The following is a 13,433-nucleotide window of genomic DNA, read 5'->3' on the forward strand; positions in this document are numbered from 1 at the left end:
TCTGCCCCCCCCCCCCCCCCGGATAGCTCCAAGAGGAGGTCAGGGCAGAGCCATAGTCTCGCCACCTTCAACGCTTGCAGGGGCAGGTGGGAGATCGGCCTGGAGTCCGGGGTCCTGGGAGTGGGGGTCAAGCCTCCAGAGTCCCTTCTTGCCCGGTGGCCTTATTCAGGCCACTCTCCTTGCCGGGAAAGAAGGGGCCGGGTGGGGGGGCCGGGAGGAGGTGAGTTGGATGGTGAAGAGTGAGCCCAGTGCACGCAAGCGACCGACCTGCGAGGACCAAGGTAGGAGTGGCGCAGGACCCAAACCCGTTCGAGCGCCGGGGTGACAGGCCCTGGGGTGCCCAGAGATTAGGTCGCGCGGGTTCGGGGTGCAGGGCTGCCGGTGAGGCCGCGACAGGCTGGGGAGCATGAAGCCCAAGGCTAGCTCACCTCCGCCGTAGACGCCCCCGCTCATAATGCCCTCTCCGCGCGGCTCACGGCCCGTGGGCGGCGGCGGGATCAGCACCGAGGCGGCCGGACAGCTCCCGGGATCCCGGGCGGGGCGGGGCGCGCGGTGGCCAATCAGGAGGCCGGATCCCCCGCCCCCAATGGCGCCGCCGATTGGCTGCAAAGCTAGACAATAACCTGACCGGGGGCTGCTGCTTTAAAGGGGCAGACACCGCAACTTTAAGATCGGGGAGGGGAGAGCAAGGACTTTGAGACTGGCCCTAAGGGATAGCCAGGTAGAGAGCACGCGTACAAAAGGGATGGAAACCTTGTCCATCTGGAGACCAGGACGCCGCAGAGTGACTGCTCCCTTACCTTTTTAAATGGGGTCGAGGAGAGGGCACCATAGTCCTGGGGAGTTGTCCATTCTCAGGCTTCAGAGCAAGGTTCTGCCATACTCAAGCCTGAATGAAATCACCTGGCGAAGGAGGGAAAGGCAGAAGGAAAGAAAGAGTGGTATAGGAGGGGGTGTGTCTCCATCTTCTCCCTGTTTCTTTCTGTCCTTGTCTTTCTAATGGCCCTTCTTTTCCTCTCCCATCCTCAGTGCGTGGGCCCTATACATACACGTGTACCCGTGTTCAACTAACCCATCTTTAGCTTCCTTTCCTCATTATTTCTCCCCAGCTGTTTTCCTGGCTTGCCACCACCTCCACAGCAGTTTTAATAGCAAAGGTGAAGGAGCAGCTCCAACAGCCTGGCTTAGCTGAGAGACTCTTATGTGAGCATGTGTGTCGATGTATGCCTGTATGTATGTGTTTATGCGTGTCAGGATACCTGTGTGTGTGCATATGCATGTGTGTGCGTGTGTGTATGTATATGCATGTGAATACACTTGTTTTGAGGTCACTCCCACCTATCTGCTGAGGGTGGGGAGAGCATTAAGGCCATGGATGGCAGGTTTTGGTCTCCCTGCCCCCCCCCCAATAAAAAGATCATGGATGGCACAGGAAGAGAGTACCTTGTGACAGCCAATGCCCCAGAAGTTTCTTTGCTCACCAGATACCTACTCTGGAAGAGACTCCACCCGTCCCCACCCAAAGGACAGATGGTTTAAGGCGGCTCATTGATTACCCATTGGCAACATTGGCATTTCAAATGCCCAAGGTTGGTTGGGAGCCCAGGCCTAGCACCTCAGTCTGGAGGTGTCCAGGCTTAAGTGGGAGAGGTGAGCTGTAGGGGAGACAGCTGACTCTATTGGGAAACTGAAATATTCCTGAGTGAGTTAGTCATTGGCCTCTATAAATGAGACCTAGATGACTGGATGAGTCTCTTGACTTCTTGGCACCTGCATGTCTTTATCTTACACAATTATTATTGTTATGATTATTATTGCTGAGGGGAGGCTTACAGGGACACTGGAGTGGAAAGTGATTCTATTTGTGGCCTGCACCTCTCCTTTTGTTGAGATTTAATGACATTGCTTCACTTCCCTATAAATTCACCTTGTCAGTTCCCATCACCCATCCCTTAACCCAGTCGGGGTCTCAGATTCAGAGACTACCCCAAGTCAGGAGAAACCTTACTGATCATGGATCCAGCCCTTGGATTTCACAGGGGTTTCCCCAGATGGAGGCAGGGCCCTGTCTTGGGTCACACAGACTATTAGGGCAAAGCCAGGACTAGAACTCACATCTCTCATCAGCCACTTGAAAGATGACCTTATTTCATAAACTTCTGTGTCCCGGTCCAAGCTTCACCGTCCCTAGCTGTAGGATGGGTGGGAATGAGGACTCAATCTGATGCCAGAATCAAGTGCCTGGCTAAGAGCTGGGCACGCAGGACTGTTCAGTAAACACTGGTCCTAAGAATGTTCCTGGGGAGTTTCTGAGGCTTTCCTATCATTATTCATAAGTTAGAAATCTGTAGTATTGTAATGAGAACTGAATTTTCCTCTCATGGTTTGTGGAGAAACTACAGCTGGCTGAATACACGGCTGGACTTGATTTACCTCCCAGTCAACTGTGGCCAATTTTCATTTGTTATTCTATTGTATTATGATTCTATTGTATTACGTAAGTGGTTAAGGTAAAAGGTTATTAATATATTTCACCATCCATTCATTGATTCAGCAAACATCTTTGTGCAAGGCATGGGAATCCTGAGATGCCTAAGATCTATCCCTGCTGTCAAGGGGTTTTGGTGCAGTGGGGAGCTCACACATGCATGGAAGTGTGGGGAAGTGGGGGCCAGGAGGAAGGAGGGGCTACCTGTCTCTGAGAGTCCAGGGAGGCTTCTAGAAGTAAAGTTTGAGCTGAATTGTGAAGGATGGAAAGGGTTCACTGGTGAACAAGGTGGGAAAGGTCTTCCACACAGGGAATAGCATGTGCAAATTTCTAGAAACGTGAACATTTCTGGCATATGTGGAGTTAGGAGCTCAGTCTTGAAGGGGGGTTGCATATGAGCTGGTGGCAGAGATCAGAGTCAGGGGGAAATGAGACTGGAAAAGTGGCCAAAGACCAACTCGTTCATACCTAAACTCTATTTTTATTTAGCAAACACAAAACATCCACTGCCTGGATGTAAAGCATTATAAGTGCTTTTCAAATGTTAAGTACTTTAGCCCTTATAATGACCTGATTATTATCCCCACTTTGTAGGGGTAACAGGCATGGATAGATTAAGTGACTTGCCCAAGGTCACTCAGCTAGTAAATGACAGAGCTGAGATTTGAACTGTGGTGTGTGAAAAGTATTGATCCTGGGGAAAATGTTCCCTAGCATCTGTTCATTTCATAGATGTTCTCTAGGTGCCTGATAGACACCAGGAGTAAAATGGCTCACATAAATTGATGTGACTCTCCTAGGGTTTAATGTCAGTCCTGAAAGATGGAGGGTTAAATAACTAATTCATCAAAATCATCTGGAGGTTCCGCAGGCCCTCCAGGCTTACATTCAGGCTGGCCAAACCTGAACATCTGGTAATGATACTAAAGGTGGTAGGGCCAGGACCCTCAGATCCCACATCTTGGAAATTATTTGGCATCTTGTGAGGGTCTGTTCCTTGCTCGGTGAGCTCTCCCCCAGGCCTCTGCCAGATAAATCAAGTGTCTTGGCTTCACAGGGAGCCCCTCCCTCGTGAAGGTGGCGAGTGCCCAGAAATAAACAGTCCAGTAAAGGCTACAACAGGAATGGAGCCAGCATTGCAGTGGGGCACAAACAACAGTGTGGTCAGGGAGGCAGTATTTAAACCAAGCCTGAGAAAATGAGCTGAATTTTCCCAGCTGACAAGGAAGTCTAATTGGAGTGGGGGTGGAAGGCATTCTGAGAGGGGACAAGGCCCAGTCTGTGTGTCATGAAGTTTGGCCCTTCTCATGGAACCAGTAGGGAACTACTGCATAGTTTTGAACAACAAAGTTATATGATCTATTTTGCATTTTAGAAAGATATGTCTGGCAGCTTTTTGGTAGATGAATAGAGAGGAACTATCTTAGAGGCCAGGATATAGGCTAAGACCAGGGTAATAGCATTTGGCACATGGCAGAAGGGATGGATTTAAGCAATATACAAGAGGCAGCATGGGCAAGATGTATCCACCAGTGACACAGATTGTTACCCTTACATCAATGGCCATCTCCCTTCTTTCTTTATTAATAATGTTTAAGGTGGGTATATGGCTAGAGACTACATTTCCCAGCCTTCCTTGCAAGTTGCCAACCTCCGAGCAGAAGTTAGTGTTACCCTTACACAGGGAAGAACTTGTGCTTTCCACCCCACCCCCCTTCCCAATGGATGAAATTCAGGTATGATTGTGGAAAGCTGTTTGGACCACACTAGACACAGAGATGGAAGCAAGGTGTTAGGTTGGCAGAAATGCCCCCACGGTCCTGGAGAATCTATTTTAAAGTTGTCTCTTGGGGTGCCTGGGTGGCTCAGTTGGTTAAGCATCTGCCTCCTGCTCAGGTCATGATCCCAGGGTCCTGGGATTGAGCCCTGCGTCAAGCTTCCTGCTCAGCGGGGAGTCTGCTTTTCCCTCTGCCCCTCCACACTGCTTGTGCTCTCTCTCAAATAAATAAATAAAACCTTGAAGAAAAAAAAAGTTGTCTCTTAAGCTGTTGAATTTTGGGGACTCTTTGTGATAGCAGCTTGGCCTATACCCTAACCAGCTGACCATCTTTGGATATGGGGAATGAGGGTGTGAGAAGCTCCTGGGTGGATGGTGATGCCATTAACTGGGCCAAGAGATTCAGAGAAAGGGTAGTGTTGGGCAGGGTGGGGTGGGGTAGAAGAGGATTACTTTAGTTTTGAATGTGTTGGATGTGACATGTCTGTGACTACTGACATATAGTAAATGGTTTACGAATAAGCTCTTCTGGAAAAGGGAGCCCTGATCTGAAGCCTTTGCCAATTTCCATGGTGTAAATACTCCTACCACGACAATTAAAAGTTACTACTATCAACGTGACTTCACTGAACAAGGAGTTGGGAAGACAGGTACACACTAGGCTCTTGTGAGCTGGTGTGAACTGGCACAGCTCCCTCCAGCACACCAGTGTCTGTGAGCATCCAGGTGAAGATATTCAGGCTGCAGTTGGACATATACCAAGTCTGTACTGGGGGGGGGGACATCTGGGGCTGGAGATGGAAATTTGAGAGGTATAAGCAATTCAAGGATAGTCACAGCAATGGAGGAAGACACCACTGAGAAAAGGAGGCTGAAGCTGGGATCCTGGGAGAAACAATGTTTACAGATGCCCAGAGGAGGAGGGGAGGACCAAGGAGAAGCCTGAGAAAGGAGAGTCAGAGGAAGGAGAGCCAGGTTCTCCACATGTGCTCCAGGGCTCCTGCCTTCTCAGAGAAATTGGTCATCCATTGGCCATGCCCTACCCATCTGTATCCTTCACCTCCCCCAACCCCCATCCTTCCCATCATCATCTAAAGAAGTTCCAGTAGCTCCTATCAAAACACAAACATCTTGATTTCAAATGCTCCTCTCACCGTATATAGCCCCACCTTTCTACCCCCCACCCCCTCCAAGTCAAGATTCCCAGAGCTTTGGCCACTTTGGTTGTCACCACTGCCTCATTTTTTTAACTTACCCTCAGCCCACTGCAAGTGCTCTTGACAAAGTCACCAATGGCCTTCCACATTACTTAATCTCATGCACACTTCTCAGTCCAGTCTTGCTTCATCCCTCTGCAGCATTCAACACAGTTTGCCATTCCCTTTTTGGAACACTCTTTTCTTTTGGGTTCCAGAACTCCACATTCTCCTGATTTTCCTGTTAGCTCTCTGACTTCTCCTTTGGCAGCTTGTTCTCCTCTGCCTGACCTCTAATGTTGGAGTTCCTCAGGGCTTGGTCTTAGGCCATCTTGTCTTTTCCCTGAACCTCTTTATGACTTCATCTGCTCTAAAATGCCACTCATTCTCAAGGCTCTATTCCAACTCATACTCTTTTGGGCCTGCTTTGATGGCCACGTTCTTAATATTCTTCATTGCACTTCTAGGCACTATAAACCTAACATGTCCCAACTTAAAACTTTTGATCTTCCTCCCCAAATGTGTCCCCTCCCAAATGTTCTGCTCTTAGTAAATGGCACTTCCAAGCCACCAGCGCTAATTGTTATTTCAATGATCATCTACCATCTGTCTGCTCTGTAGATTGTAACCTCCCTTCAGGAAGAGGAAGGATGCACGTGTTCATGGCTGTATCCTCGGTGCCTAGGACAGTGCCTCGTACATCACTGAGACTAAGTGAATGTTTGTCAAACGAATTAAAATGAAGAAGCGTATTAGCCAAAAGTGAGAGGAAAAGTGAAGCCAAAAGTGAGAGGAAGCAGTGTCAGATGCCCTACAGAGATTAATAAAATTGGGTTCTAGTCCTAGGCTGCCAGTTTTCTAAGTGACTTTTGGGAAGTCACTTTGCCCATCTGTAGATTGACAGGAAATTGAAGTAAATTATCCGTAAGGTCCCTTCCAAATTCTAATGCCTAATTGACATCTATCATCTACTGCTAATATATCATTGAATCAGTAAGTGCACATAAATGGGATTTATGCATAAGGAAAAATGTGACTTCAGTTTCTTATTTTCTTAAAAAAATTATTGTGCTTTGAAAGCTTCTTGTAATGCCTTTAACGGAGGCTACAAAAAGTCCGTTTTGATACTTTCACTTTTAAATTGGATGAGGACTCAGCGAAGACTATTCATTGACTTGAACCTTCCAAATCATTTTCACAATCTGTCAGAATCTCGTAACAATCCAACGTGACTCGCAGGGCAGGCAGCAGTCAACACTCATTTTACAGATGTGGAAATTAAGGCCTATGCTTACATTCTCATTCCTTTACAAGGATGGTCTACGGGAGCGTTCCTCAAGAGGCTAGTATTGATATTACCGCACACTGAAGTCGCTAAAGCTGCCTTGGTTCGTATCTCAACTCTGCAGTCCTAGGAACCTGTTTCCACTACTATAAAATGGGGACAATGCTAGTACTGAAATTCACAGCACTGTCGTGAGAATTAAATAAGTATGGAACTCAATAAATATGAGTTGTTGTTACAGTGTCACGCACTCCAGTAGACTTCTACAAAAGCCCAGTGGGCAACGCTGGGGAACTTCCCGAGCACGACTCTTCTCACCATTCCCAGGTTCAGGGGCCCGCACCATTTCTCGGGGACTTTCAGAAGAGCAGCTGTCTCCCTCTGCCCCGTCAGGGCCGCCGGCCCTGTCGCGCGCGGGTAGGTATCTCTCGGGCAAGGTCCCAGCCCGTGGAGGGGCGTGGTCTCACCGGGGCAGGGGCGTGCCGAACCTAGAACTGGGGCGTCAAGCTCCCCTGCCCAGTCTGGAGCCGCCCAATCCGGGAGGGTAGGTCACATGACAGCGAGCGGTTTCCTCCCCCCCCATGCCGGTACCACCTCTGTCAGTCCCAGGGGGGATGCCTTGCGCCTTTTTGGGAAGCAAAGCATTTATTTTGGTCCTTTTTGCGTCGAAATAGTGTGGTATGGTATCTTTGTTGTAACGGAGTCAATCCTTGCCCCTTAAGGGGTCTTTTGCCTTCCGGGCTCCCCCCACTAAGGAGTTGGTCTCGCCCAGCCGGGTCCTGGGCGCGGCGGCGACGGCCGCGTCACTGGCGGGCGGGATCCCTCCGCTCTGGGGAGAGCAGCGCTGGACGGTTGAGTTGGGGTGACTGAGGAAATCCATCCGCGTCGCCGCCGCTGCCGCCTCCGCCGCGGAGGAAGACAGGACCTCCCGCGCTCCTCTAGCGACCCTTCGCAGAATCCCACCGCCACAGGTACCTCCGCTGACAAAAGAAGTCCTCCTCTCCCCCAGCCCCAAATTCCCGTGGGGGAACCTCTCTTCCTTCTGTCTCCCTGATCTGGCCTCTTGGGAGCGGACGTAGCACCCCAGACCTCCCCTCCCTTCCTCTGGCTCCGTCGCACCCAAACCCGGAAGGGGAACTGGGGGGACCCTCGTCCCCAGTAATGCACGCGCTCCCTGCACCGTCAGGGGCATTTTGCCTGACCCCATCCCAGCCTCTCCTGCCTCTTACTCCCTGAGAAGTTGGGGGGCCAAATTCCGGGCTTCCTCTACCCCGTCCCGCCCCCTTACCCCCCATCACCGCCCTCCCGTTTGCCCCTGGGTAGCACCCCTCGTGTCCTCCCATTTTGCACCCATGCCGGCATTCGCCTTGCAAAACTCTAGAATCCTCAGAGAAGCAGGCAAGGCCGCGAGGCCACCCTTCCCTTCGCCTCCACCCTCCCCTCGATTTGGGTTCTGTCCGTGTTTTCTGGCCGCGTTACCATAGACCGGAGACCTCGGCACCCTGTTCCCTCTACTGGCCCTAACCCCAAGCCCAGCTAGCTCCCCGACTCCCTCATCCCACGCCTAAAAGCTTTCTTTTGGGCAAAATGGAGGTCGTGGGGGCCGGAGGGCCAGGCCCACTGCGCTTCGCAGCGCGGCACTGGCCCGCGCCTTCCAGCTGCCAGATCCGGGACCCTCCCATGTCCCCTCCCCTTCGCCCCGCCAGACCTGCGGAGGCGGTGGCACCCCCACTTCTCCTTGGGGCCCCGGCTGCTATACAGGCCCAGAATCCGGGGGCCGCCGAGGGGGCCCTGGAGGGTGATGCGGGCTGAAGGGTGGAAGCGTCGCCCCCGCCCCCAGCGGCTTCCTCCTGGCCTGCTTCCTTCTGCCCCTGGCCTCTGGCGTTGCCGCTCGGCCTGGGCTGCTGGCAGCTGGAAGGAAGGGGCTTTGTCCGGAGCTGGGGACGTGGAGTGGGAGACCCTGCCCCACCCCCACCCCCCGGCTCCCCGCTTTCTTGGAGGGGCATCCCCCGGCTCTAGCGTAGAAAGCTGAACTGGCAGAGGGGAAATGTCAGTGGGGAAGAGGAACGCCCAGGGCCTGGTGGAAGTGGGAGCTGGGTGGGGGACGTCTGGGTCGGCAGAGCGCAGTGTGCATGGCCAGATCACACAGGTGTCCAGGGAGGGGGGCAGGACTCCCGGCCCTGGAGCGGAGCCAGCCAGGCCCCTGGGGCCCCGGCGCGGAGCCCGGATGCTGGGCCCCTGGGGTGCCGAGGGCGCAGGGCCGGGCTGCTTGGGGCCGCCAGCCCGCCAGCCTGCCCGCGTCTGGGAGAGAGCAGCTCCGCGCCTCGGGGCCGGGGACCTCTCCTCGGAGCGCTAATTACTCGAGAGAGGCTCCCACGGGCTTTCTGCGGGCGTGCCGGGGCGGGCGGCCTCGGCGCTGGAGGGAGCAGCGGCTTGGGGCTGCCTTCCCCGCCACCCTCCCCTCCGCCCGCCGGGGGCGGCTAATGGGGCGCAGCCGGCCCGGGGATTATCCGGGGTGAGCCGTCCCGAACCTATTAGTGCCAATCGGCTTTCCCAAATCCTGTAAACAGCCACCCTGGCCGGTTCTGGGTCGGGGCGGGAGGCTGGGTCGGGCGGGGGCGATGGGGCCGGGGGTGGGGTCACCCACCCTACAGGTCTCTGCCGTGGATGCGGTTGCCTTGGCAACAGGGCTAGGGTGGGGGCACTTCACCAATGAGGTGCTCTCAGTCCGGGTGACGGTTGCCTAGGCAACCCCACGAACAGCCCAGCTTCCCCCTCTGGTCTCTCCCCCACCCCAGTCGAAGCTGGGGGTGTGTGTGGAGGGTGTGCGGCGTGTGGGGGTGAATTTAAAGAGGCACCGCCCCTTTTAAAATTAGGTGTTAGGAGGGCGGCGCCTGTGCGGGCCCGGGCGGACGCCAGGTCTGTTTTCGAAGGGACTCTCCCCGCCCCCTCCCCCCCGTCCCCCCCTTCAGTTCCTGCCGCGGGTGTCCCGCCCGGGCTGCTGTCCGAGGGAGGGGTTTCCCCTGCGCTTCCTCTTGCACTTCCCGCTCCGTTTCCGGGGGGCGGGAGGAAGATTGGGGAAGTCAGCTCTTCCTGGGCAACATCCCTCCTGTGCCAGAGACCCCGATTCCGCCTGGGGGACCGCGGGCACTGCTGCTCTCCCTTCCCCCCACCTCCGACCGGCGCTTACCCCTTCCGGGCCGCGTTTCAACCCCGCCTTTTCCCCCTTCTTCCCCGGCGGCCTTGGGCCTGACGTCAGCCCTGCATCCCCCAGGCCTCGGGCCAGCGGCGAGGAGCTGTCTCCCCCAGCCCCCGTCCCGCGGCCCCCAGCCGCCCCCAACCCCGCCCCACGGGCCCGGCGCCATGAGTGAGCTGGAGCAACTGAGACAGGAGGCTGAGCAGCTCCGGAACCAGATCCGGGTGAGGGCCTGGCCGCTGGGCTGGGGAGGCTGAGCAGGCAGGGCCAGGTAGCCTGCATGTACTGGGTTGGGGGGGGGCGTTGTGTGTGTGGCTACCCTAGTCTCTCACTGTCTCCTCCTCTCCACTCCTCTGTCACCTCTTTGCCTGCCTCCTCCTCCCCCTCTCCTCCTGCCTCTTTCTGATGGTCTCTGCCATCTCTTACAGGATGCCCGAAAAGCATGTGGGGATTCAACACTGACCCAGGTGAGGTGAATCCAGGGCCGAACCTGGGGTTTAGGGAAGGAGCAAGGGTTTGAGGCATACTGCTTGGTGGGCCATGCCACCTGAACCTCCCTGAGCCCATTCTGCCTCTACCTCCAGATCACAGCTGGGCTGGACCCAGTGGGGAGAATCCAGATGAGGACACGGAGGACCCTCCGTGGGCACCTGGCAAAAATCTATGCCATGCACTGGGGGACAGACTCAAGGTGTGTGTGTGTGTGGTTGGGGCCGTGTGCTGAGCTTTTGTTTGCCCTGGGCTGAGTTTATAGCAGGCAGAGTGGGGCAGGGTTGCAGCCTCGCTGATCTGGTGGAATGAACGGGATGCCTATGTTGCTGAGTGTGTTTGGAAAGACAGTGACTCCCAGACAGCCCTAGGGGGTGGGAAACAGGACCATACCGGCAGGCACTTCTGGGCTGCTGCTGGGAGTTGTCTCAGAGGGGCTTCCACCTGATGAGAGAGGAGGAAAGGTGTCCTGTCTCCAGAGGGAGCGTCACACCCTGACCCCTCTGCCTCTCCTCTGCCACTTTTTAATAGGCTGCTGGTCAGCGCCTCCCAGGACGGGAAGCTCATCATTTGGGACAGCTATACCACCAACAAGGTAGAGGTGGTGCCTGAGGCTGGATGGGGTGGGGCCGCAGGCCCCGGCTGGCTCCGACCCTGGGCACTGCCACTTCTCTCCAGGTCCATGCCATCCCTCTGCGCTCCTCCTGGGTCATGACCTGTGCCTATGCGCCCTCAGGGAACTTTGTGGCCTGTGGAGGGCTGGACAACATCTGCTCCATCTACAGCCTCAAGACCCGCGAGGGCAATGTCCGGGTCAGCCGGGAATTGCCTGGCCACACCGGTGAGAGGGACCTGGCAGGGCTCAGGCGCTATTGCGGGGGGAGGGGTTGTGCTGCCCGCCCTGGGAAACTCGGCTGACCAGCCCCTTTCCCCAGGGTACCTGTCGTGCTGCCGCTTCCTGGATGACAACCAAATCATCACCAGCTCCGGGGACACCACCTGGTGAGGCCCTGCCAGGGCTAGGTAGTCGGGGCTCACCAATACTTCCTGCCTGGGGTGCCCTTGCCTTGGTGCTTAGCACGTACTACGTGCTGTGAGCGAGCAGGGGCCTTCTGAACATTTCGCCCCCCTTTCCTGTGACCCAGTGGCTCCGTGTGCCCCTTCCTCGGAGGTTCTAACAGGGCTGGGCTCACATGGTGGAGAGGAAGGGGGGCAGGGAGTCGGTCCAGCATTCCTCTCTGATCCCTTCTTTCTGTTGTCTCTCCAGTGCCCTGTGGGACATTGAGACAGGCCAGCAGACAGTGGGTTTTGCTGGGCACAGTGGAGATGTGATGTCCCTGTCACTGGCCCCCGATGGCCGCACCTTTGTGTCTGGTGCCTGTGACGCCTCCATCAAGCTGTGGGATGTGCGGGATTCTATGTGCCGACAGACCTTCATCGGCCACGAGTCAGACATCAATGCCGTGGCGGTGAGTTCTCGGTCGAGCTGGGCTGGTCTGTCTCTGCCAGGCTCCCGGCTCTGCTGTGCCCTCATCCCGCTCTGGCCCTGTGTCCCGCAGTTCTTCCCCAACGGCTACGCCTTCACCACTGGCTCCGACGATGCCACGTGCCGCCTCTTCGACCTGCGGGCTGACCAGGAGCTGCTCATGTACTCCCACGACAACATCATCTGCGGCATCACCTCTGTTGCCTTCTCCCGCAGCGGCCGGCTGCTGCTCGCCGGCTACGACGACTTCAACTGCAACATCTGGGACGCCATGAAGGGCGACCGTGCAGGTGCGTGCTGGGCGTTGGGGGGCGGGCAGGCCCAGGGAGCCCAGGTTCTGATGGTCCTTCCTCACAGGTGTCCTCGCCGGCCACGACAACCGTGTGAGCTGCCTCGGGGTCACCGATGATGGCATGGCTGTGGCCACAGGCTCCTGGGACTCCTTCCTCAAGATCTGGAACTAACAGCTACCACCCCACTGGGCCCAGGCCAAGAGAGGCCCTGCCCATGCCCACACTACAGGCCGGGAGCTTTGGGGCTGGGTGCACACCAAGCCTCCCTCCCTGGGCCACGGGGCCTTGGGTCCCTGCTCCCCTACCCAGGTTTGGTTCCTCCCGGGGGCCCCCACTGTGGAGATAAAGATGGGGATAGAATGGGGGAAGAGGAGGGGCAGAAAGCCCTCATCCTTTTGCTGCCCTGGGGTTGGGGCCTCGTCCCTCTGGAGGGCCAGAGGCAGGAGGTAGAAACTCCAGGGGCTGGCTTTTTTAAAACTGGTTTTATTTTAATTTTTATTATATTTTCAGTTTTTCCATAAAGGAACCAATTCCAACTCTGTACCTGGTCTTCTACCCTTGTGTCTTTCTCACTCCAGATCTCAGTTCCCAGGGCAGACCAGTGTGTGTGTCGGGGGTGGGGGGTAGGGTGGGTGTGGGTCCTTACACCTTTTCAGCTAAAGTCAGGCAGGAGGACCTCTTGCCCAGCAGGGCCATGGATGCTCCCAAACACACCCAGCCCTCTGACTCTGGCTGGCTGCCCACAGCTGCCCCTGGCCACAGCTCTTCCCGTTCCTAGCGCTTAGCCTGTTCTTTGTTCCCCAAAGACCCCTTTCCCCAAGAAAAGACACAGAAGCAGAAGGGGAGAACACACACCAAGTTTTATTGGGGGAAGGGGAATATTTACAGGGGCAGGTAGAAGAGAGGGGAGTCACACAGGGTGGGGGTAGGGGAGATTGTGGGTCCAAGGCAGACAAGGGGATACAGAACAGCCCCTGCACCCACCCCAACCCAGGGAGGGTGGGAGAGCAGCTGGGGCCCAGGAAGACAGGTGGGAAAGGACAGCAATGGGGGTGGAGTCCCTGGGCTGGGGGGCTCAGGGGCTTGTAAACATTGACCACTCTCAGAAGGGGATGGGGGTGGGAGAGGGCTCCCCCTACACTTCCTCACAGGGTTAAGGCCTCTCCAGGCTCAAGGGCCCCCTAAATTCAAAGTCTCTTTAGCTGGGGGGGGGGGGGGGGGGG

The 13,433-nt window shown here is 55.8% G+C and overlaps 2 protein-coding genes across 2 annotated transcripts in view; one reads left to right on the plus strand and one right to left on the minus strand.

Moving 5' to 3' along the window:
• The window catches only part of ACTL6B (actin like 6B), a 13,414-nt gene extending 12,961 nt beyond the window's left edge, over nucleotides 1-453 (minus strand). The window contains exon 1 of the mRNA XM_040636546.1: nucleotides 429-453. Within this exon, the coding sequence (XP_040492480.1) occupies nucleotides 429-453 (25 nt within the window). The remainder of the gene's footprint in view (nucleotides 1-428) is intronic.
• Nucleotides 454-7,557: 7,104 nt separating this feature from the next.
• On the plus strand, nucleotides 7,558-12,751 carry GNB2 (G protein subunit beta 2). The gene is made up of 10 exons (XM_040634868.1): nucleotides 7,558-7,717; nucleotides 10,021-10,166; nucleotides 10,371-10,409; nucleotides 10,527-10,633; nucleotides 10,963-11,026; nucleotides 11,110-11,272; nucleotides 11,367-11,433; nucleotides 11,699-11,900; nucleotides 11,991-12,207; nucleotides 12,275-12,751. The coding sequence occupies exons 2-10, from the start codon at nucleotides 10,110-10,112 to the stop codon at nucleotides 12,379-12,381; spliced, it is 1,023 nt and encodes a 340-aa protein (XP_040490802.1). The 5' UTR covers nucleotides 7,558-7,717; nucleotides 10,021-10,109; the 3' UTR covers nucleotides 12,382-12,751.
• Nucleotides 12,752-13,433: the final 682 nt, after the last annotated feature.

Source organism: Ursus maritimus, unplaced genomic scaffold, assembly GCF_017311325.1.
Source record: "Ursus maritimus isolate PB19 unplaced genomic scaffold, ASM1731132v1 scaffold_2, whole genome shotgun sequence".
NCBI classification, from domain to species: domain Eukaryota; kingdom Metazoa; phylum Chordata; class Mammalia; order Carnivora; family Ursidae; genus Ursus; species Ursus maritimus.

Bases quoted from the DNA above. Each gene is read 5' to 3' on its own strand.
- GNB2 (XM_040634868.1), top strand. From the start codon at position 10,110: ATGAGTGAGCTGGAGCAACTGAGACAGGAGGCTGAGCAGCTCCGGAAC. The intron at 10,634-10,962 runs GTGTGTGTGTGT...ACTTTTTAATAG, and splicing joins CACTGGGGGACAGACTCAAG to GCTGCTGGTCAGCGCCTCCC. The intron at 11,901-11,990 runs GTGAGTTCTCGG...TGTGTCCCGCAG, and splicing joins CAGACATCAATGCCGTGGCG to TTCTTCCCCAACGGCTACGC.